The sequence below is a fragment of the Leopardus geoffroyi genome, chromosome C3 (assembly GCF_018350155.1).
Source record: "Leopardus geoffroyi isolate Oge1 chromosome C3, O.geoffroyi_Oge1_pat1.0, whole genome shotgun sequence".
Classification (NCBI taxonomy): Eukaryota; Metazoa; Chordata; class Mammalia; order Carnivora; family Felidae; genus Leopardus; species Leopardus geoffroyi.
Window position 1 is genome coordinate 38,624,662 of NC_059338.1, and position 21,217 is coordinate 38,645,878.

The window sequence follows — 21,217 nt, forward strand, 5'->3', positions numbered from 1 at the left end:
GAAGTTGAAACTTGAGCAGCAAAAGGGAAGTCTCCTGTCTCCTACAGGGTATCAAATCCTGTTTCTACACAGTTTCAGTTCTTAAAGACACAGGATTCCATATTTTCTCAGCCACTATGCTGGAAGGCCAAGAACGTTCGGTGACCACCAACCACATGTGTATGGGCCCCGGGGGGGGGTGAAATTGGAAGGCTTTGAAAAGAGGTCTGCATATTGGTGAAATGTATCATCACCTTTCTCCTTATTACTATAAAGAAATGGTCTGGGTAAGTGCACAGATTTGCTCAGGCTGACCTGGGGCCCAGTGTGCTTCTAATGCTTTTACTTTCCTAGCTTCCTGCGGTGGAGCTGAGGGGGGGTGGGGGGGGGGGGTGGGAGGAGATGACTCATCGTTTTCTTTTGGAGGTGGGAAGATCTGTGCACCCTGGCTGCCGGTTCACTCCAAGAGTGGCCTCGGGGAGATGCCCGCTCCTTTGATGTACCACAAAATATCCCAGGCTGCTGGAGAACAGCCCGAGGTGCGATGTATTGGAGTCTTGCTGCCTTCTGAGCGTTTATTTGAGAATACACGTTCAGTTATGTGGTAGTTTTGTGGGCTCTGTGGTTTATTAAAGAAGATAGAGGAGGGGGAAAAAAAGAAAGACAAAGAGGGAAATATGAAAAAGAAATGGTGGAACAGGTGTTAGTAAGGGTTTCCAAGCATGCGAAAATACACAATAAAGGGAAAAAGGTGATGAGTCCAGTGGGAGAGAAGACAGGAAAATGTTTCCACAAAGATTCGGTTTAGGACCAAGAAGTTTTCTCACTGAAGTTAGACAACAGAAAAGGCAGATACAAGATGCTGTGGAATCTTTCACGCCAGGATCCATTCATTTGGGTATTCACTTATTTAAACAAGCAATAACAATAGAATGGGGTGTGTGCTGTGACCTACAGACAGAGTCAAGGGGAGCGCTTTGTCGGATCACAGAAGACTGTTGGAGAAAATGACATTTAGCATGTGACGTAAAGGATGCTTGGAGTGAAAGGAAAAAATAAGGAGGAGGAACAGGAAATCTGAGGACCTGACTCAGGATAATAGAGCCCCGGACAGCAAAACAGAAGAAATGATCCCAGAGACTCAGGTCCTTGGAGATGACACTCAATACCAACACACTGCCTGGCTTTTCTCGGAGTCTCTGTCCACATGAGGTGAACACCGCCCAACAACACTAGGGTCATTTGGCCCTGCTTAAAAATAAAGTTCAGGGGCACCTGGGTGGCTCAGTCGGTTGGGCATCCGACTTCAGCTCAGGTCATGATCTCACGGCTTGTGGGTTCGAGCCCCGCGTCGGGCTCTGTGCTGACAGCCCAGACCTGGAGACTGCTTCGGACTCTGTGTCTCCCTCTCTCTCTGCCCCTCCCCTGCTCACGCTCTGTCTCTCTCTCCTTCAAAAATAAATAAACATTAAAAGTAATTAAAAATAAAGTTCAAAAAAAAGGCAAAGTCGTGGCTCTTTTTCCAATATGAAAAAACAGGTGTACAAACTTTTACTCATGAAAGTTTAAATAAGATCATAAATATGAAAGGTCATTAGCCAATGGGGGAGCTGAGCAGTTATCACCAGTTCAAAAGAGAATCCAAAGAACAGGCATATTTATAGGTCTGGAATATTGAAGTGAATGTGCCAGTGGAGGCAAACTGGTTTCTCAAGGAGGAGGGAGGGAGAAAAGTAAATTGATTTCTACGGACAAGACATAATTTGCATGTCTAGAGGTGAGAATTATTTTGCATTGCTACCAATTAACTATAATGTACAGAGTTGTAAAATTGCTCAAAGACACTGAAAATGTCTTAATTAGATAATCTGAGGAGTGTCCTCTAGACAATACATACTTTTCCTTTGAACTTTCTCCCTACAAGAACCATCTAGTAAATTTCATTCCTTTTCTCCTCCAGGCCAGTTGGATTTGTGTATCCAACTCCTCTGTGTACACATGATAAGTACCCCTAAGCAAATATTAAAGACTTAAATAATAATGTTGTAGAACAAATAAAAATATAATTAACTATTTACAACACTTACGTAAAATTGAAGAAAACCTGGAGACTTTTTTCCTGTGTGCTTTCTGGCCCAAACCTCTACCTTCATCGTCATCAACCTATTGCGCTTTCGACATTATGCTTACGAGATGTTTATGAAGCAACTTCACTGCTGACTTACAGGAATCCCTAATTTAAACCAGGCAAATTGACACAGATAAGGAATTATAGGAACAAAGGAAGTAGATTAGGTCCATGCCCTTAAATGGGGAAACAACACCAAGAAATTCACATTACAAATGAAGTAATATTAAGTGATGGGGGTGTGGAATGAGGGTGAGGGCTTAAATGGAATGAAGACTAAAGAAGGAGTAGCCATTCATTTCATCAATCACTCAGGCAGATATACTTAGTGTTTCCCATGTGCTAGGCACCGAGTTAAGCAACCAGGGATATGTGGCTAAATAACATGATCCCTGTCCTGTGGTTGTTTATAACCTAAGTAAGAGTGTTCCCTGTTCAGACCAGATGGAGAACATCATTAGATCTCCCCTCCTCGAACTGAGGCAGGTCTAGAGGTGAGATTTCAGAAGTTATATGATAAGGTGGCCCACTAAGATATGTGCGTGTGTTGGGGGGGGGGGTGTCTGTCCCTTGCTGGTCCTGGTCCCCCACCCCCACCCACCCCCACACACAGTGGGCACTTAACTACTGATTGTTTAAACAACAGATAATTCATAAATTAGTAACAAGTAATCATTGATAGTTTTACTTTTAAGTCATTTTATTATCTACTATTGTAAATAAATGTATTGGTTTAGTACAATAAATTGATTATTAGAATAAGTAATGAATTACTAATAAAGTTCAATAACCATTAATAATTAGCAAATTTACTGCAATCGTTTGAGAAGTACTGCAATGGTACGTTCACTGGTTCTTTCCACCCTTTTACCTGAGGACGCTGGCCCCCACTGTTATTTCTCCAACTCTCTTACTATGTCAATTTCAGAAACCACTGCCTGGCAAATTGAGCCTCCTGTGGGTTTGTGACATTTGGAAGGTACTTTTTTTGCCTTGCTACTGGTCTAGAGGAAGGACTGCAGAAGTTCTGTGAATACTGGGATGCTCGGGAAACAGTGCTGCTTTCCAGGCCCTGGGCAAAGGCACCTGTTCTGTTCATGATCCAGTGGCCCTAGATTTGGACAGAGCAGAGGGTGGTTTCAGAGCAGAATGGAAGCTTACACCCTGCACGAGGTGACTGAGAACTTAAACCAGTTCAAGAAGAGTCTTGATAATGGATGGATACATAGCGGGTTATTAAGGGAAACCAGGGAAGTTCCAAGTACATCTCTGGACTTTTAGCATGGTGTCTTAGAATGTAAACACCGGACTCTCCCTCACACGTCCCTCAGCATCGTGGTCGGAATTCTGGGCTAGTGGCCTTTTGTCTTATCTGCGATGACATTTCTGATCTTCCTAAGAATATGGGACTAGAAAAGGTCACGCTAGAACACCCAAAAGAGCAGGTGAGCTGCCTCCAGGGCCAGAGTCTGCCCTGCACACAACTCCAGATTTAGGACACGAGTTCTTCAAGCATGCCACACGAAGTGCATCGGCACCTGCTAAACATAGACTTTCAGTGTGGGTCATGCTAACGGTGGTGATGCCCGAGGCGGCAGAAGTGAATATGTTAATCTCCTCTGTTCCCAAATAGGTAAGTGGGGGCAATCTCATCAAGGTGGTCAGTGTCCAAATGGGCAATCCAGGAAAGTTCCCTTGACTCCAAGCAGGGTTTGCAGACACTCTGGCCGTGGCTAGTTCCACTCTCGCCCCTCGAGTTACCTGTCATTATTAGGGGGCTTCCAGCAGCCCATCCCTCTGGGGATTCAGCATACCGTCCCCAGGAGCAGGGATGCTTTAGGTTCAGAGCTCAAGGATCCCCATCCCCCTCTTCCCATCCACCTTCCTTTTTTCCCTCTTTTTCTCCTTCCCTCTCTCCATTCTCCCTTCTTTCTGCTCCCTGGCTCTCATCTGCAAGTCCTCTTGTAGTGGCACTGATGACCCTGCCAGGACTTCCTGGATATCACGGGAGGGAAGCTGTGTCAGTGAGATTCAGGGCCGCCCTTTTTCCTCTAGTTCCTGCTGGGACAGAGCCCACAGCCCTCATGAGTATACTCGGACTGTGGAAACCCTAGCATTGAGGGGAAGAAGAGAGGGGCTTTTGGGTCTCTCGCTTTCCTGTCCGTTAGAGTCATCATTCTCAACCAAGGTTTGGGGCCAAAATTGGGGCCTGATTCAGTGATGGAAACCCCAAGCTTCAAGGCTGGGCTGGTGCAATACAGGGAGGGATTGCGGACAGGAAGTGGTGTGGCTGCGTGGGTGTGAAGGAAGGGTTTCCTCCCTTCGACACTTTCTATGCTGAAGGGGCCTTTCTCAGACTGCCTCCCTTCCCCCCAGCCCAACAAACAGCCACTTGGAGACCGAATTCAGATGTGGGGCGCCAGCCAGGCAGCGCATACAGCAGAAGTGTGAATACAGCCTAGTAAATCCAATTTCCAGCAGCTTCTCTACTTCCCTTGTCCCTCCTGGAATAATACTACAGTTTTTCAAGTTTATAGAGAATTTGCTTCTTTCAGAGTAGGAACTGGGGAGCTGAGACAGCCCCTGACGTTACCAGGTGGTGGATAGGGGCATTCTTAGCAGCCAAGCTCAGTGAACGTTTGGTTTTCAGAACTCTTGGCACATTGCCAGTTATCCTGGAGGGGACTTGGACCCCAGCACCATGACTCACGACCCTAGGCTTCCCTAGTTTGGCTTCTTTGACTCCAAATTTACTGCTCTGACTTTTGGGCAGCTCCCCCTCAATGAATACACAGCTCAGGGAGGAAGCCCCCTGTGGTTTGGCAGCTAGTTTGAATCAGGGTCCTGTTTGTAGACAAAGCAACGAGCACATTGGAGCAAAGCGACTGGATCTGGGGGGATTTCGGAGGCACAACTGAAGGACTTGGTGAACTACCACAGAGGTTTCAATTATGATGTCAAGCAGGTGACAGAGCTCTTTATTAAACAGGTACAAACAGATTGAGAAGCATCTTTGAAAGGAAGAAAATGAGATCGTGAGTCCAGCTGTGAACACGTCGAGTGGGATATGCTTGTGCGATGTTCTCTCGAAGACATGTGACGGGCAGCTGAATATACCTGCCCTCGTGAGAGAGAGCTGGGCTCTGGGTACAGGTGTGAGAGTTATCAGTTTAGGGATAGATAGAGATGGAGACTCCAAGAAGAGGAGTCCCTTCCTACAGTGAAGCAGCAGGTAGACAGAGAGAAATGCAGAAGCTAGCGTCTTCATTTTGGCGGACTAAAGGGAGATAAGACCTGATAAGATCTGGCCATTAGATTTGGCAGCTTACTGGTGACCTCCGAGTGCGGGGTTCCATGGAGAGGGTGGGAGCAACTGCTAGACCTTACAGCAGAGACTGACAGTCCCCAAATCCGGGTTGTCCGCTCCCTGAGCACCTGGCTGAATTCCAAGCCCCAAAGTCCCGTATGGCTCAGTGAGGCCGTGTGACTGGGTTCTGGCTATGGTCTGTGGGCAGAGACGGTGTACTATCACCTCCGAGATAGAACGGCCCCTCATCCTCAGTCTCCCAGCCAAAGTCGAGGAGCCAAGAGACCCTAAGGCCCTGGGGGCACAGAGCAACTTAATGGACGGAGATGCCTCTCTAATTTGTCGTGTGGAGCCAGGGAGGCCCCAGGCACAAATACCCTGGGGTTAGCAGTTTCGTGGGGGGGGGGGGGGGGGGGGGGGAAGCAGCTGGCTGAACGGCAGTGCCAGTAGGGGTCAGAGCAGATCAGCAGAACTGCTAAAGGGATGTGCAAGCCAGGAGAGCATGGAAGTGCGGCAGGATCCTGCTGAGAGCCAGCCAGAGCGTAAAGTGCTCCCTGCAGGGACAGAAAGTGCTGGAGCTGAAAGACAGCAGCACAAAACACCTGCAGGTACAAGGCACACACTTTGTGTACGTACTCACGGCCACATAGGCGCCTGGGACCCTGACTCTGAGTCTGCCCCTCAGGGACAGGCTCACCTGGACTCCACAGTCCTGGCCAGCCTTGTGAGATGCTGACAGAAGGTCATGCCACATGTAGAGACCCCAGTCCCGGCCCGGAGGCACCTCCTGCGGCATGGCTTCAGCCTGATGCTATCACTCTACAGTGGATCAGGAGTCAGACCATCTGGGGTTCCAGCCTGGTTCTGCTCCTCCCTACCTGTGGCTGACCTTGAGCAAGGCCTTTCCCTCACTGCATCTGAGCCCCTTGTCTGCAGAGTGAATGTTATCAGGCTGGATGATTTATAAAATCTCTCATACTAAAAACTTCTGCCATTCCCCCCCAAAACAGCTGCATTCAGGAAGATTTGGCCTGGTCCTGCCAGCCAGCAGCGGCCCTGGTCTCTAACGGCAGACTTGGAACGCCTCTGACCAGGGAAACCTTGCCGTCTTCAGCCTGCGTGAGTTCCAAGAGACCCGCAGACCTCCAAAAGGCCTGGGGGACAGGGGACCCTTGCCCAGGAGAGAGGAGGCTCTCGAGGAGTGGCCAGTATGAATACTTGCATGAAATCAGCAAGCCTGTCACCCTTGGGAGGGGCTGGCATTCTCTTTTCTTACTTTCTTCTTTTTCAACCATCTACAACAAGGCACCTTCCTTTCCATTCCCATTTCCTGTGCCCTTTATGATGGGATGGCTCTGCCCTCCACAACTCCCTGAGTCCAGGGGAAAAGAGAGTTGGAAGAGGACCGGGAATCCTCTCCCATTTTGCTTTTCTCGCCAGGCCCACCTTCAACTTGTCTTGGTTCTGCTTTTCCTGAAATAATAATTAGACAGAACTTTTGAAAGGAAATTGCTCTCCTTATCTGCCAAAAATCTGTGTTTTTAAACTACGGGACAGATTTCCCCATCCCATTGCTGACTCAGACTAACAGAAAGTAAAAGTGTCCTCTGATCCTACGCCTACGTATGGAACAGGGAGGTGACCCAGGAGTGTCCAGAGCAGTCACGAAAGCTTCCAGGGCCTGGAAGAGAAAATCTGCCTTGACAGTCCAGCAGGGGTTGGGTGCTGACCAAGATGGAGAGCTACCCAAAGCAGGCAGGGGTCACACCCAGCAGGACTACCTCGACATCACCCGGTGGGGTGGCCAGCAAGTTCCAGGCCTCCACAGCTGTCTCCTGCAGCGAGCACAGATATGGCCATGGGGAAGATGACCAGGAGGGGAAAGCAAGACCCAGGAGCCACAAAACCGTGTGAGGAGACAGAAGATGACCTGTCCAGGACGAGGAAACCTATTATATTTCTAAATTCCAAGAAGTTAGCAAAAGGACACGTCATAACCATCTTTATTAACCAAAATCTACAGGCAATGATTCTGCACAACACGGAACCTATTAGCTGCCAAAGTGGATTCGAGGTGACTCCTGAGGGTGGCCTCCCTGCCTGGATCGGTTCAAGGCTTTGAGAGGTGCCGGCGGGAGCGTCATGCTGAGCCATCTGCTAAGGATGTGGCCAGGAGCTCCGAGAAGGGGACCCGGCCACAGGCCCCCCCTATACACAGATGCGGAGGGAACCCTCCTGCCAGGTGTGAAAACGACCAAGGCTCCTCCTTCAGCAGAGGAGGAGGATCCTCGAGCTTCATCGGGGCAGGCAGCCGGCCACGGGGTCCGGCCGCGGCACCGGCACAAAGTTCATGGGGCACAGCAGCAGTGGGCACATCTTCTCGTGCTCCTTCAGGGCCTCGCTCAGCTGCTGCAGCTCCGCAGTCAGCTTCCCGATCTCTCTCCGCAGCACAGTGTTCTCCTGCTCCAGGCACTCATACTCCTGCACAGACAAGGAGAACGGGGAAAATGGTTTCTGCGAGCACACTCCCTTCGCTTGATGCTTCGCTCTTCCCCAGGAATGCTTCCTCGCTAACTGAGCCCCCTTCCACCGCTCTTAGTGGTTCCTTGTTAGCTTCACGTTTCTCTCCTCCCACCAGGATGCAAGGTTGGTGAGGGTGGGGCTTTGCTTTTTGAATCAGCTTTATTGAGATATGATTTATATCAAATAACACACACCTGTTGAAAGGATGTATATAATTCAATGAGTTTTGGCAAATTAAACGTTGGTTGAGAGAACGTTTCCATCACTCCTAAAAGTTCCCTCAGGGCCCCCATTGCAGCCAGCCTCTCCTCCCCCAACTGCTGAGTTGCCTTCTCAAGATCTCTGTTGTGGTCACTGCTGTGGCCCCAGCACCTGGAACAGTGCCTGGAACATAACAGATGTTTGCTGGCTGCATGAGTAAATGAATAAAAATACCCCTTGCCTTGGTTTCGCCCCAACACTCTGTTAAGTTTCCATTATACCAGAGTTTGCAGAGGCTTAGACCTGGAGGGGGGTCTAGAGACCCCTCAGCCCAACCCACACAATGCAGAAACCGGACATGCAACTTGTGCTGGGCCTTCTCTTCTTCAAAGGGCAGTCCCTGCCATTTCCACGCTGGTCTATTAGAAAGCTCGTCTTTGTGCCGATCCAAAATCTCTCTCTCGCCTTCAGACCCACCTATTGGGCTTGGTTCCACCTTATGGAACCACACAGAGTAAATTCAATACTTTTTCAACATCACAGTTCTTGAAATATTAGGAGACAGCCCCATACCACTTCCCCTTAGGTATTCTCTCAGCTCAACTGTCTCAGGTCCCCTGAGCTCCTTGGGTTTTAGGGCTTCTGGTCCTTCTGCCCTCCTGGAGGTCATCCCAATACACACTGCAACTTGCCAGGATCTCGGAGAAAAACACCATACCCAAAACAGTGCATGACTCTGCAGGTGGCCTGCCTGTGCAGAGGGCAGATGCTTGGAGGTGGCCCACCCTGGGGCTGGGCCCAAGCCTGCAGCCCCCTCACTCTGGGGATTCTCCCTGAGTTTGCGGAGAGGTGCAGGCTTTGTCTGCATCTACTGCTCCTCTGTCTACATCTGGATGATGACTGGTGTTCTGGAGATGAAAGGTGTGGGCTCTATATCCACTTCTCCTGACTTTCACCCTGTTCACTTGGCATCTTCCAGGTTAGCAAAGTCTTTCTGAATCTTAACGTGTCAGCTCAGGGATCATGATGCCACACAGCTATAAGCTGTCCATTAGCTTGATGAGCAGGTCTTCCTTATCTCCATCCAAGTCATTAGTATGTTCTATAGTATAATTCTCAACCAATGTCAGAGCCCTAGGGCACGCCAGTAGAGACCATCTCAAAGTTGACAATCTTATTTAAATCTTGCTGCAATGTTGTTTACCATGCATTTCCCGGGGTGGGGACTCAACCTTCCTAACCATCACATCTCTTCTTGTACTAGTAACTTTTTAAAAATGTCACTAAAAATGTCTGTTCTTCTTACAGTTCCCTAAAGCACACACAAATTCTCAACTCTGCCCCTTTGCTAATGCTGTTCTCCTCGACTGGACTACCTACCTCCTTTTCTGTGTGGGCCCAGCTCAAGCCTAACACCTCTAGGAAGGCTTCCCTGAGCACAGCACCTAATGGAACCACATCCCTCACTATTATGTGTTCTATTCAATTTTGTATCATATTCAATCTTACTTATACTAAATAAGGTCTCTCCCCAAAGATCAGAAATGTAAGAGCCTCTGCTACCCTCTGTGGTAGCCCCGCCTGATGGGCCACAGTGCCCAGTGACTCCTCAGCCCCAGTCCTCTGCCTCCTTCTCTCACCTGCTTCCTTCCCCCCTCTAGGTGCCAGAGGGGCTGCACACACAGAGGCCATCTGAGCCTTCCCCAGGCAAGCCCTCAGGATAGTCTGGAATACTCTCCAAGGCCACCAGCTGCACCCCTTCCTCTCGCAGGTTATCCTGGGTCAGTCTGGTTTCACTAGCGCACAGGCCCCATTCTGCCCTCAGCCCTCCTCCATGCCTGTCAGCTCCCCTCTGGCCTCTGACAAACTCTAGTCCTGGAGCCCGAATTCAGTCTACAAAGCAGCAACAAGCCCTCTGTGGGCAAGGGGAGGGAAGACAGGACAGTCATCGTGGGAAGCCTGCCTGCAGCAGCAGGGTGACTGGCTGCAGCTCTGTGAGGCACACGTACACACATGCACACAGGCACACACGTGCACGCACACGCATGCATGCACATGCAGCACAGATGCACGCACGCACACGTGCATGCACACACATGCACGCACACACAGACACACACACACACACACACGCGCACATGCTCCACCCTGCAACTGGAAATGCTCTTCACCTCCAAGTAAAATGGAGAATAGATGCGAATGGTTCCAATGTGCTAACATTTAAAAGAATTTTTGTAATGTTTAGTTTTGAGAGAGAGAGAGACAGACAGAGTGTGAGAGGAGGAGGGGCAGAGAGAAAGGGAGACACAGAATCTGAAGCAGGCTCCAAGCTCTGAGCTGTCACCACAGAGCCGGATGCGGGGCTTGAACTCATGAACAGTGAGAACATGACCTGAGCCAAAGTCAGACGCTCAACCGACTGAGCCACCCAGGCGCCCCTAATGAGCTAACGTTTTAACTAGATTCCAAAACATAGGAAGATCACTTGCCGTGGCAGAACATTCCAAAGCGTCCTTTTGTATTGTGGCAGGATGCTGTGAGCTTCTGAGTTTTAGCTCCAGAAGCCATGAAGGGCCACGCTGCCTAAAGTCTTCCCGAGGTACAGCTGCCTCCTCTAAACCCCAGCCCAGCAGCCCCCTCATCCGCCTTCTCTGCAGGGACTTTCTCTTCTGGGATTTGACTTTTACTTCTAAACCTGCTGAGGGACTTTCATGGAGCTGAGAGAATAAAAAGAGAAGAAGTCAAGATCTCCAGGTGAGGCCAGCTCAAGAAGAATAAAAGTGGGTGTTACTCATAAATTAATAAATAAATATTTAATAAATAAATAAATAAGGAGGTATGAGAATGCAGAGAACAAAGGGGAAAGAGTAACACCCACTTTACATGGAGAAGAAAGTACTTGGACTTGACATATGTGAAAAATAAGCAAGAACATTAGCCCATCGGTTATTTCCAAAAGATCGGTTTAGCTCAAATCTTGCTGACTTTCGAGCCTTTTGCGCAGGAGGGTTGGAGGTCACTGCGCTGCCTTCCCTGGCGTTTTGCAGGACAGAGTCGCAAAGCAGAGACCTAAACATTCCCGGTGGCGAAATCTCTGCAAATCCCAGTTCTGCCTCAGAAATGAGACTGTCTGAGGCAGCCATCCTCAACCAGAGCAATCCCGGTGGTCCCCGGGGGACAGGCGGCATGTCTGGAGACAGCTGGGTTGTCACAACTGGACAGAGGGCGCTACTGCATTCAGTGGGTAGAGGCCAGGGGTGCCACTCGACAGCCTACAGTGCCCAGGACAGCAGGCCCCAGACAAGGACGTATCCAGCCCCAAATGTCAGTAGTGCCAAGGCTGAGGAACCCTGGTCTGGGCATCTAAGAGAGGTTGACTGGGGAGCGAGGGGCTGTCTGGGGGCATCCAGGGTCCAGGATTTAAAAAAAAACAACAACAAGTGACAAGCTAATGTGGGTACCAGGAACCAGAGAGGAAAACAAAGGCAGGAAGTAGATGAGGGGGAGGAAAAGGCCATCAGGAGGGCACAGCCACACACAGACCCCATTTCACAAGCGAGGAAAGTGAAACTCTGAGAGGCGCAGTGACTTTTCCAAGGTCATGCAGACTTGGAACCTGATTTCAAGGTCAAATGCAATCCTCAAGCAAGGACAGCAATTGTGCTTTCACTTGGCAGTGACTGGCCCCAAATTTCCCCGTGGTGATTACTGGCAGTAAAGGGCTGTAAGGGCTCAGGATTTTACAACGAGCCTATTCCCAAGCCCTAGGTTGATCTCCTTCCCAGAAGAAAGCTAGTGTCATCAGGGAGGGCCGTACAAATTGGTGTCATCATCAGTTTCTAAACCAAGGAGGGACTGACATGAAGCATTCTCTTTGAATATGCAATATCTGAAAAAACCGTGGCAACACAGACCACAACCAAATTGCCTAAGAAATCCGTCAGTTGGTGACATTTGGGGTTCCCGAGGATGGCATCGTCTGCCTTCCTTTTCTGACTCAACGTTCTTTCTCAGTCTTACACCTTCAGATGCCTGGCTCGAACCAGTCTGACCCACTTCTGAGACACCTTTTGGCTCGTCGTAGAAAGCTGGACCGTTCACTTGGGTCCCTATTTGTGAATGTGGACTCAGGCGTGTGCCTAATGTTCAGAGATGAATAGAGGCTGAAATCCCCATGAGAGGTGTAAGCGCCTTGACAAGATGATTTGAAAAGCCACAGTGAGCGCTGAGGCACACAGACACACGTTAGGAACAGCTTCTCGTCACCACAGTCGGGCTTCCAGCAACCACCTCACTGAGGGGAAAATTCAGACTGAAGAGTGACTCAAGCCTGTCCCTGGCATGGCCTGCTCCGGCTCTCCCAGCCCTGCCCTCCAGGGAGGCCCAGCCTTGACAGACTGTCCTCCAGCTTTGCAGACGGAGAGCCGGGAGAGGTGGGAGGTGGCCCAGAGGCTCCTGGGAGCTGGGACTGGAGGAGGTTTCTCAGGTGTTGGAGGTAAGAGAGACTCCAGTGAGTGAACAAGGTGGGCAGGAGAGAAAGGCGGGAATTTTAAACGAGCTCTAAATACTCCCCTTCGTGGTATTCAAGAAAGGCAAATAAAGATCTCGAGTGACTTTGAGATATGCAGCAATGCTACCCCACAGTATGGGACAGAGGAAGGACCGAGTAAAGCCCTTTTCATGGGCTAATCTCCCCAGGGAGTGACAGGCAGCCACGGCCACCAAGTCCTGCTTTCTGCACCCCTTAGTGTCTCCTAGAGAGGGGGCTGGTCCCAGGTTTGAAGAGGCTTCTGAGAAACGTGTCCGGCTCTCACTTTCCTGTCCTTCACGTGGCCTGGAGCCCGAGGGGGCCTGAAGGGCTCTTCTGCCACAACCCAGAGCAGCCTGCTAGGTGCTCTGCCCTCAGCTCACTCACCGGAGCACAACAAAGCTATTCTTTACCGCAGTTTTTAACCAGATATCCCACCCTCAATATGTAGACTTTTTTCAAAGTTTAAAAAAGTACTTTTTTTTTTTTTTTACTATATTTACTTTTGTTTTTTTGTCTTGTTTTATTTTATTTTGTTTTGCTATGTTTGCCCTGCAGAACATAGACCCCCACACAGCTGTGCTGCCCTCCATGGGAGGAATTAACAGCGGAGACAGAATTCATGTGCTACCCTTCGGTCCAAAGAAGACATTCCTCTTCTACAGCGGCGCTGGGATGTATTTCCATTTTCCTGAGCCAGCCACCTGCTCCCCCACACACTTGTGACCAATAACACTTGTGACCAATAACACTTGTGTGTAGCTAGTGACAGTAAAGTTAAGGGCTACAGCTTGGGGATCTGTGCATGGGTGGAGCCACTGTCCTGGCCTCCTTGACACTGTGTTTCTCAGAAAGACTGTCCTTGATGAGGTGATCCGCTAGTGGTACTTAAACCGGAACTACTCTTCGACTCCACAGAGACAGAGAAGGGAGTGCTCTCCTATGGAAGGGCTGGGTTTCACATCAGTTATTCCCATTTCCCAAAAGAGCACCTGGCACAATTGGTCATGTGACACAGTATAGGGACAGCAGAAGAGGCTAGGTGAACAGAAAGGCCCTCCACAGTATAAGGGCCTCCCAAAGAGGTCGACATCCATCCCCTGGAGCCTGTGAATATGTTACCTTACATGACAAAAAGGACTTTGGAGGTGTGATTAAGAATCTGAACTTGCGGGGCGCCTGGGTGGCACAGTCGGTTAAGCGTCCGACTTCAGCCAGGTCACGATCTCGCGGTCCGTGAGTTCGAGCCCCGCGTCGGGCTCTGGGCTGATGGCTCAGAGCCTGGAGCCTGTTTCGGATTCTGCGTCTCCCTCTCTCTCTGCCCCTCCCCCGTTCATGCTCTGTCTCTCTCTGTCCCCAAAATAAATAAACGTTGAAAAAAAAAATTAAAAAAAAAAAAAAAAAAAAAAAGAATCTGAACTTGGGGAGGGGCGTCTGGGTGGCTCAGTCGGTTAAGCATTCGACTCTTGATTTCCACTCAGGTCATGATCTCATAGTTCATGAGTTCAAACCCCGCGTCAGGCTCTACAATGACAGCATGGAGCCTGCTTGGGATTCTCTGTCTCCCTTGTTCTCTGTCCCTCCCCAACTCATGCGTATGTACGCCCTCTTTCTCTCTCTCTCTCTCTCAAAACAAATAAATAAACATTAAGAACAAAAAGAATCTGAACATGAGGAGATGATCCTGGATTATGCAGGTGGACCCAATGTAATCATAAGGGTCCTTATAAGTGAAAGAAGAAGTCATGAGTCAGATGACAATGGAAACAGTATCAGAGTAATATAGCATGAAAGAAGCTTAACTAGCCAGTGCTGGCTTTGAAGGTGGAAGGGACCACAAGCAAGAGAACACAGAAGCCTCTAGAAGCCAGCAAGGGCAAGGAAATGGATTCTTCCCTGGAGCCTCCGGAAAGAATACAGCACCTCTGGACACCTTGATTTGAGCCCCGTGAGACCCATTCCAGACAGATGACGTCCAAAATTGTAAGATAATAAACCTGTGTTGTGGTAAGGCAACCAAATTTGTCATAATTTGTTACCGAGGCCACCGGAAACGAGCTACTTTCCTTGAAAACTCCTATGCTTCCCAAAACAGGAATGAGATCTTACTCCTCTCCTTGTGACCCAGCAGCAAGGCCTTGGCCATGGCACAGCTTCACAAATATTTGGGGAAGGTCCTGTCCAAGTCGCTCACTCACAACCACACAGTTACTTGGGACTTACAACAGAGTGTCCCCTAGTGTTTTCTTAAGTGAATGCACCTGGCTTGGACGAGAAGCTTCTTGAGGGGAAGAACCCTTGCTGTTTGGCTGGCACATGCGGTCTGAACACAGGACCATGCACTAACTGAGCCGAAAGTGCCCTCTGGGGTTATCTGGTAACACGACGCTAGACCCAAGACTGCTTCGGCAGCAAAGGGGAAGGAAGAAAGCAGTCAAAGGACATTCCAACTCTTCTGTGGGAAGTTTCCAGGATTAATACAGGCTGGGAAGGACCTTCCCTGACCCTCATCTGAAGACCCTCTCTCTTTTTAGGGCCCAGCCTTCCTGCTCCCGGAAAAGAGTCTAACGTGTCATTTATGCCCACTGTGAATTTATACCAGTGGGTCACCTCTCCCTGGAGTACGTGCATCCTCAATCTGTTCTCGGTTCACTGTGAAAGGGTTTCCAGAGATTGCTGTCCTCCCCACCCCCCAATTATACCTCGGTCAGCTATGCCGTCAGTGCCCCCAGACTCACCTTGTGGAGACAAGCTGGGGCAAGAGAACAGGCGGGGAAACATTAAACTAAAATCCCCAATTACTTGCACCAACTCTGTATAGACGAGAGTTGAGAACTGTCACCAATTCTTTGCACAGGCCCTCGGATTCTTGCGAGGCCAGTTCCTGATATGGGGCAGTTCCCAATCCTGGCTATGAGATTATGTGGGATAGAGAATGGAGGGCAATGGAAGAGTTTAGGATAAGTCCCAGGTTCCTGATGTGGGTGATGAGAAAGGTGGTTAGGTCTATTAACTGCAATTTGAAGACAGCGAGAAGAGAGTCTCAGGGTGAACACACACTGTCACAGCCATGTTGCATCCAAGCAGCCTACAGCAGACCCACCTGGAGACATCTAAGCAGACTTTCGAGATATGGGGTCGAGGGCCCGCGACTGAGGTCTTGCCTGGAGTAATCAATGTGGGCAGCTGATGCTGAGAGAACAGATTAATAGATCAAATCTTCCAGGATGGGAAGGAAAAAGGGCAGAGTCTGAAAGCCCAGTCAACACCAACATTTAAGAAAACAGGCAGAGGGAGAAAAGGTAGTGAAGAAACTGAGAAGAAAGGTGGTTAAGAGGGTCAAGTGGGAAGTGTGGTCTTTTGGAAGCTAAAGACCTTGAGGAAGGTCTCAAGGAGGGAAGGGTTAGGGAGCCTGGGTGGCTCTCAGTCGGCTAAGCATCTGACTTCGGCTTAGGTCCCGATCTCATGGTTCATGGGTTCGAGCCCCACATCGGGCTGTCTGCTGTCAGCTCGGAGCCTGGAGCCAGCTTCGGATTCTGTGTCTCCCTCTCTCTCTGTCCCTCCCCCGCTTGCGTGCACTCTTTCTCTCTCTCAAAAATAAACATTTAAAAATCTATTTTAAAAAAAGGACAGAGTCAATGGTGTCAAATGTTCCAGCAAGGTCATGGTTGATGAGACTAGAAACAGGCCTCTGGATCAGGCAGTGCCAGGGCACTAGCGGTCTCAGTGGGAGCAGCTTCCATAGGAAGGGTGCGTGTGTGTGTGTGTGTGTGTGTGTGTGTGTGTGTGTGTATGCGTGCAGGCACCTTGGGTGGGGAGGGGGCAGTAGACACAATATCACATGGGACTGGAGAATAAATAGAACTGAAGACGTGGAGAGAGGAGGTCTCTTTTTAAGGAGCAGGGAAGTGAGGAAGGAAAGAAATGAAGTGGGGTGGTAGCTTGAAAAGGAATTGGGATCAAGAGGAAGTTTTGTTTTATTTTGTTTTGATTTATAATGAAAGAAATCGAGAGTGAGGAACAACCAGTGGACGAGGGAGAAAGCAAGATGTCGGCGAGTGAAGAATCAGAACACTGGGCTGAAGGACGCAGCGGAATTAGACTTGTGTGTCCAAATCGGTGATGACCAGGACATGACCTTGGGGCCACCACCACAGTGCAAGGGCAGAAGGTGGCTCCTCTCCGTGGCCTTAATGTGGCTCTGCCCCAATCACAGGCTCACCTCATGGAGTTTGTCAGCCTTCTGGGTCTGCTTCTTCCGACTTCTCTGAGCAGCAACTCGGTTTTTTTCTCTCCTTCGGACCTTCCGGTCATCGTCCTCCGGACTCTGGGGGGAAATGTCTGGTCAGGTGCGCTGTCCAGGCCCCTTGCCTCACCCTCCTCAGCCTTGCCTCTTTCCTCTGCATGGCTCATGGAGCTTCACCGTTTTACCTGCAGTCACAGCAGAGGACCTGCTGCTCACCGCGTGCCGTGGCTGAGCTTAGCTGCCAACCCCCGTGACCACCCTGACAAATGTGTGGTGTGACCGCCATTTAACAGACGAGGAATAAGAAACTCAGAGAGGTTAAGGAACTTGCTCCAGGTATAACAGCTAGTAAGTGGGTAAGTGGGAAGTGGAACTCAGGTCTGTTGGACTCCAAACCAACGTTCATAAACCTCTACCCCACAGGGCGTGTGCCTGGAAGAGGTGTGGTGTCAACGTTGTCCATCTGAGGACGGGAAAGGCAGAAGGCATCTGCTGTCTGGAAACTGCCACGTGCGAGGTCTGACGCCACCACACACACAGGTACTTCGATGCGTGCAAATCACATCACGCTTGTAACTACTTGCAACCACACAACTCTGCCAACACACCAGATGATCTTAAACACCACAGACAATATGCTCATTTGAACAATGCTTGATGGCCATTTTGTTCCACGGTTCAGAGTGAATCAGAAAGCAGACTGTTGATGTGTCTTGAGAGCTCTTAGCGCTCTGTATGAGATTTAACCAAACTGAGTCAAATCCTTTAAGAGTTATCCTGAAACAGGCAGGCTCACAAAATGCACCTACCAAGGTAAAAACATCTCAGTTATAGAAAAAACATGGAGAAGTAGAGACTCTTTGCCTTCCAGAACCCTGTGAGAAGGTACCAAGCGGGGGGAGCGGGGGGGGGGGGAGTATGCTACCTTTAAACAGTTGAAAAGCTAAGAGGTTAGTTAGTAGGATACAAACACAGGAAAGCTACTCAATTATTAATATTATTGGGAAGCAAATATTAATATAAAATAATGGGTAACTGCAGTTATCATTTTATATGGTCTTGTATTCCAATATGAGAGACATATGTTTCCCCCCAAGTTCCAGTGGGTAAAGAATTTCCAGTATATGGAAGAATCTAAGCCTACAGAAGGAGACAAACAACATACATAAATAATATAACAAATGGACGCGGTCTGAAGGTAGTGCTTAAGGGAACAGGCACAAGGGGTCAAAGCATAGTTTTTTAGAGGCAAAGAAGTCTTGGTAAACATAACCAGAAGACCACATGGGCAAAATGTGGTGTACAGGACAGACTTTCAGCTTAGAAATATGTGGCTCCTGGTTTTGTCTCTTGCTGTCATTATAGCCTGGGGGAAAGGGCTTACATTCTCTGAATGTTCAGTTTTCTCATTTATTGTAAGTGTGAGTCATTCATTGTTTCACTAAGTATTAAATGAGTACCTGCCATGTGCCAGGCACTGTTTTAGGCACTAGGGAGACATGCCCTGAACAACTGATGGGTAATCTCTGCAGCAATCATTCTAACAGCCTAATGCTTGGAAGGAGCATAGGACAAAATGAGATTTTATCCTAAAGCTCCCAGCACATGGTACGCCCTCAGCAACCTTTGTAGAGGTCGCTGCTATTTTTGAATTCCCCATAGTGCTTGTCACCAAATCACGCCTTTTTGTCCGCAATCAAAAAGTCACAGGGCACAGGGAAGCAGCCTGCATCCTGCCCTCTGGGAGGGGACACTCTATACCTATCCATATGCTCACACCTGACAACCCAGCAGTAACATTTAATCAAAACAGAAAGGAGAGCAAAGTGTTGAGACAGCCATCAACTATTAATCATATCTTAATTAATCCTCATAAAAATCACGAGAGGTTATTATTATATTCATTTTACGGGGGGGGGGGGGGAACTGAGGCTCGAAGATGTTAAGCAAAATGCCCGAGGCTACTCAGCGTGTGTGTGGTAAAACCGAGGTCCAAACTCAGAAATGTGTGCCTCTTGAGAGCCACCTGATGACACCGTGTACCAGGCATCAAACTGGGAAGGGGAGTATAACAATGAAGACTCCGTCCAAGGCAGTTGGGTGGGAAGTTCTCTGATGGCCATCCCCGCGGGCAACCTCGTCTCAGATTCCTAAGTACACAGTTGTAAATGTGGCCCAGGACAGCACAGAGGACTGCATGGGGGCCGAGGGGTTTCCACCAGCGCTGGGGCTGGAGTCCGCCCACTGCGGGCCCCCACCCCGCACCCTCAGGCACGGGTCTTGAGTTCCCCATTCGGACTGTAGATGTTGGAAGTGCCTGGACACGAGCTGCCCCTTCGGGCTGAATTTCCCCTCTGCGCACCCTGGCGCCCGGGAAGGGCCACGCGCGCCGGCGGTGGGGTGGCAGCGGCGCCAGCGCAAGGATGGCGACACCGGGACAGCGCGGATCCCACGTGCGGGGAAGCGTGGACCGTGCCTGGCTCCCCGCGCCCTCCAGTCTCTCCGCTTCCCGGGCCACAAGAGACGGGTCACCATTCCGGACGCCGCGGGCACCGTGCGTGAGCGGAGGACCGCCGGACAGAGGCGCACGCCGGGGGGCCCTGGACCCACCCCGCGCCCCCACTCCTGCTGGTCGCTGGCTCCCGCAGCGCCTTCCACCCCGACACTCAGCGGTCACCACTCCGGAACCCCAGACCCACCCACCTCCGCGTGCCCCTCGGCGCCCCCATCCCCGCAGGCCCGCGGACCTCCCTGAGCCTCCTTCAACTACCTGCGGCTGCGGCTGGTTCCCGGGCGCCGAGACGCTCCTCTGCAGGACGCTGCCGGCCGCCGGGAGCACTTGCGACATGCCGGGCGCTCCTCCGGCCCGCCCCGCCCCGCCGCGCAGCCTCGCGGAGGAGCGGCCGCGCGGCCCGCCGCCCCCTGCACGCGGGGCGCTGCCTAGGGGCACTCTCTGGCCGCCCGCATCCGCGCGCCCCCGCACCTGCCGGCCGCCGCCCTCCGCCCCGCCCCCTCGGGCTTCCCGCTCTCCCGGCGCGTGCGGCCGCCGCGCGCCGCCAGGGTTTCCCCGCCCCCGGCCCTGGCCGCCGGCCTGCGCGTCGCCGAGTCTGCCCGCCCCTCCCGCTCCCACCCCCGCCCCGTTTCCTCCTCTCCCCGCCCTCTCGCCGCACCTCGGGGTCCCAAATCCCACCCCTGCGGCGGCTTTCCGCTGGGCCCCGGCACTTCGTGGAAGTCACGTGGTAGCTTGGAAACCCGGGAGGGAACGCGAAGCCCACCCACGAGGGGCGACGCTGCGGCGCCCAGGGGTCGGGGAGACGCAGCGCAGCCTTTGGGGTCCTCCGGCCGCTCTCGGGGACCTCGCGAGCTGCGAAACACAAGGGGGTGGGCTTGCGCGGGGTTGTTAACCGGTCCCATCTCGGCATTTGCCTGCGCACCGGCCCCGCCTCCCCCTCGCGCAGGGGTCACGGTCTCTGGGACTTTCTTCGCGGCGACCGGTCGCGCGGGCGCCACTCTCACTCCTTCCTCAACCCACCGTTCACCCACCTGCGAAGCGCAGCCCAGGGGAGGGACAGCCGGCTTTGCCGGGTCCCGCTGCGCACCCTGAGAGCCGCGGGCACCCCAGGGCCTGTCTGCGGGGGGCATTTGCGTCCCTTTTCACCCGCGCCGCCGGGCTGTGGGAGAGCGCGAGGCCGGGCGGCCCCGAGGGTGAATTCCCTCAGTGTGGGATGGGAGGGAGGAGGTTGTCCTGAGAGCGACTGAGAGCGAATCTGCCGCGGTGGACCTCACTATTGACAGGTTCGGGGATCTGAACCTCTGATGCTTTCTTTTTCAAGATGAAAGTGGCAGATGCTCTGCCTACAAGTTAACATGAGCGGATTAGTGCCCAACTGGGGACGGGGTGGAGGTGTGGCGCGTTCCCCTCCACCTGCCTGCCAGGGAAAAGATACAGAGTCAAGCAGTGCTGTTCTTGGTCCCAGCAAAGAACAAAACAAGCGGTTTCGGGTTTGTGGTCTGCACCGAGAAAGAAAGATAACTGCGAACCTAGGTGGGCGGGTGGGAACCAGGACCAAGAGGTCAGATGTGCTTCCCACTGTGGTCGCCTAAGTCTTCAAGCTCGTGGGCAGCAGCGGGGATGGGGGGCAGGCACTTCTGACTCGCAGTCCCGCGCACGTGGCTCTCCGCCAGGATTTAAGACCCTGGCAACAGCTTTGAGACGCACCTTGAGTGAACTTGACTGCCTGGCTGGGGGCAGGACGATCTTGTCTGTGGGATCAGGGGCTTCGACCAACTGAACACAGGGCTGAG

At 51.3% G+C, this 21,217-nt stretch overlaps 1 protein-coding gene across 2 annotated transcripts; it reads right to left on the reverse strand.

Annotated features, from left to right (window-relative positions):
- Positions 1–7,404: 7,404 nt before the first annotated feature.
- BATF3 (basic leucine zipper ATF-like transcription factor 3) lies at positions 7,405–20,581 on the reverse strand. 2 transcript variants are annotated; one of them, XM_045452484.1, is made up of 3 exons: positions 20,456–20,581; positions 16,889–16,993; positions 7,405–7,895 (listed from the first exon to the last, which is right to left on the reverse strand). In XM_045452484.1, the coding sequence occupies exons 1-3, from the start codon at positions 20,552–20,554 to the stop codon at positions 7,710–7,712; spliced, it is 390 nt and encodes a 129-aa protein (XP_045308440.1). In that variant the 5' UTR covers positions 20,555–20,581; the 3' UTR covers positions 7,405–7,709. The 2 variants fall into 2 exon arrangements, with proteins under 2 accessions (XP_045308440.1, XP_045308441.1); XM_045452485.1 differs by lacking the exon at positions 20,456–20,581 and adding an exon at positions 19,683–19,941.
- Between the last annotated feature and the right edge of the window lie 636 nt (positions 20,582–21,217).

Coding starts and splice junctions, on each gene's coding strand:
- BATF3 (XM_045452484.1), bottom strand. CDS start 20,554: ATGCCCCCCGCAGACAGGCCCTGGGGTGCCCGCGGCTCTCAGGGTGCG. Junction 16,994..20,455: donor CCCTGGGCTGCGCTTCGCAG/GTGGGTGAACGG, acceptor ATTTCCCCCCAG/AGTCCGGAGGACGATGACCG. Junction 7,896..16,888: donor AGGCTGACAAACTCCATGAG/GTGAGCCTGTGA, acceptor TTGTCTGTGCAG/GAGTATGAGTGCCTGGAGCA.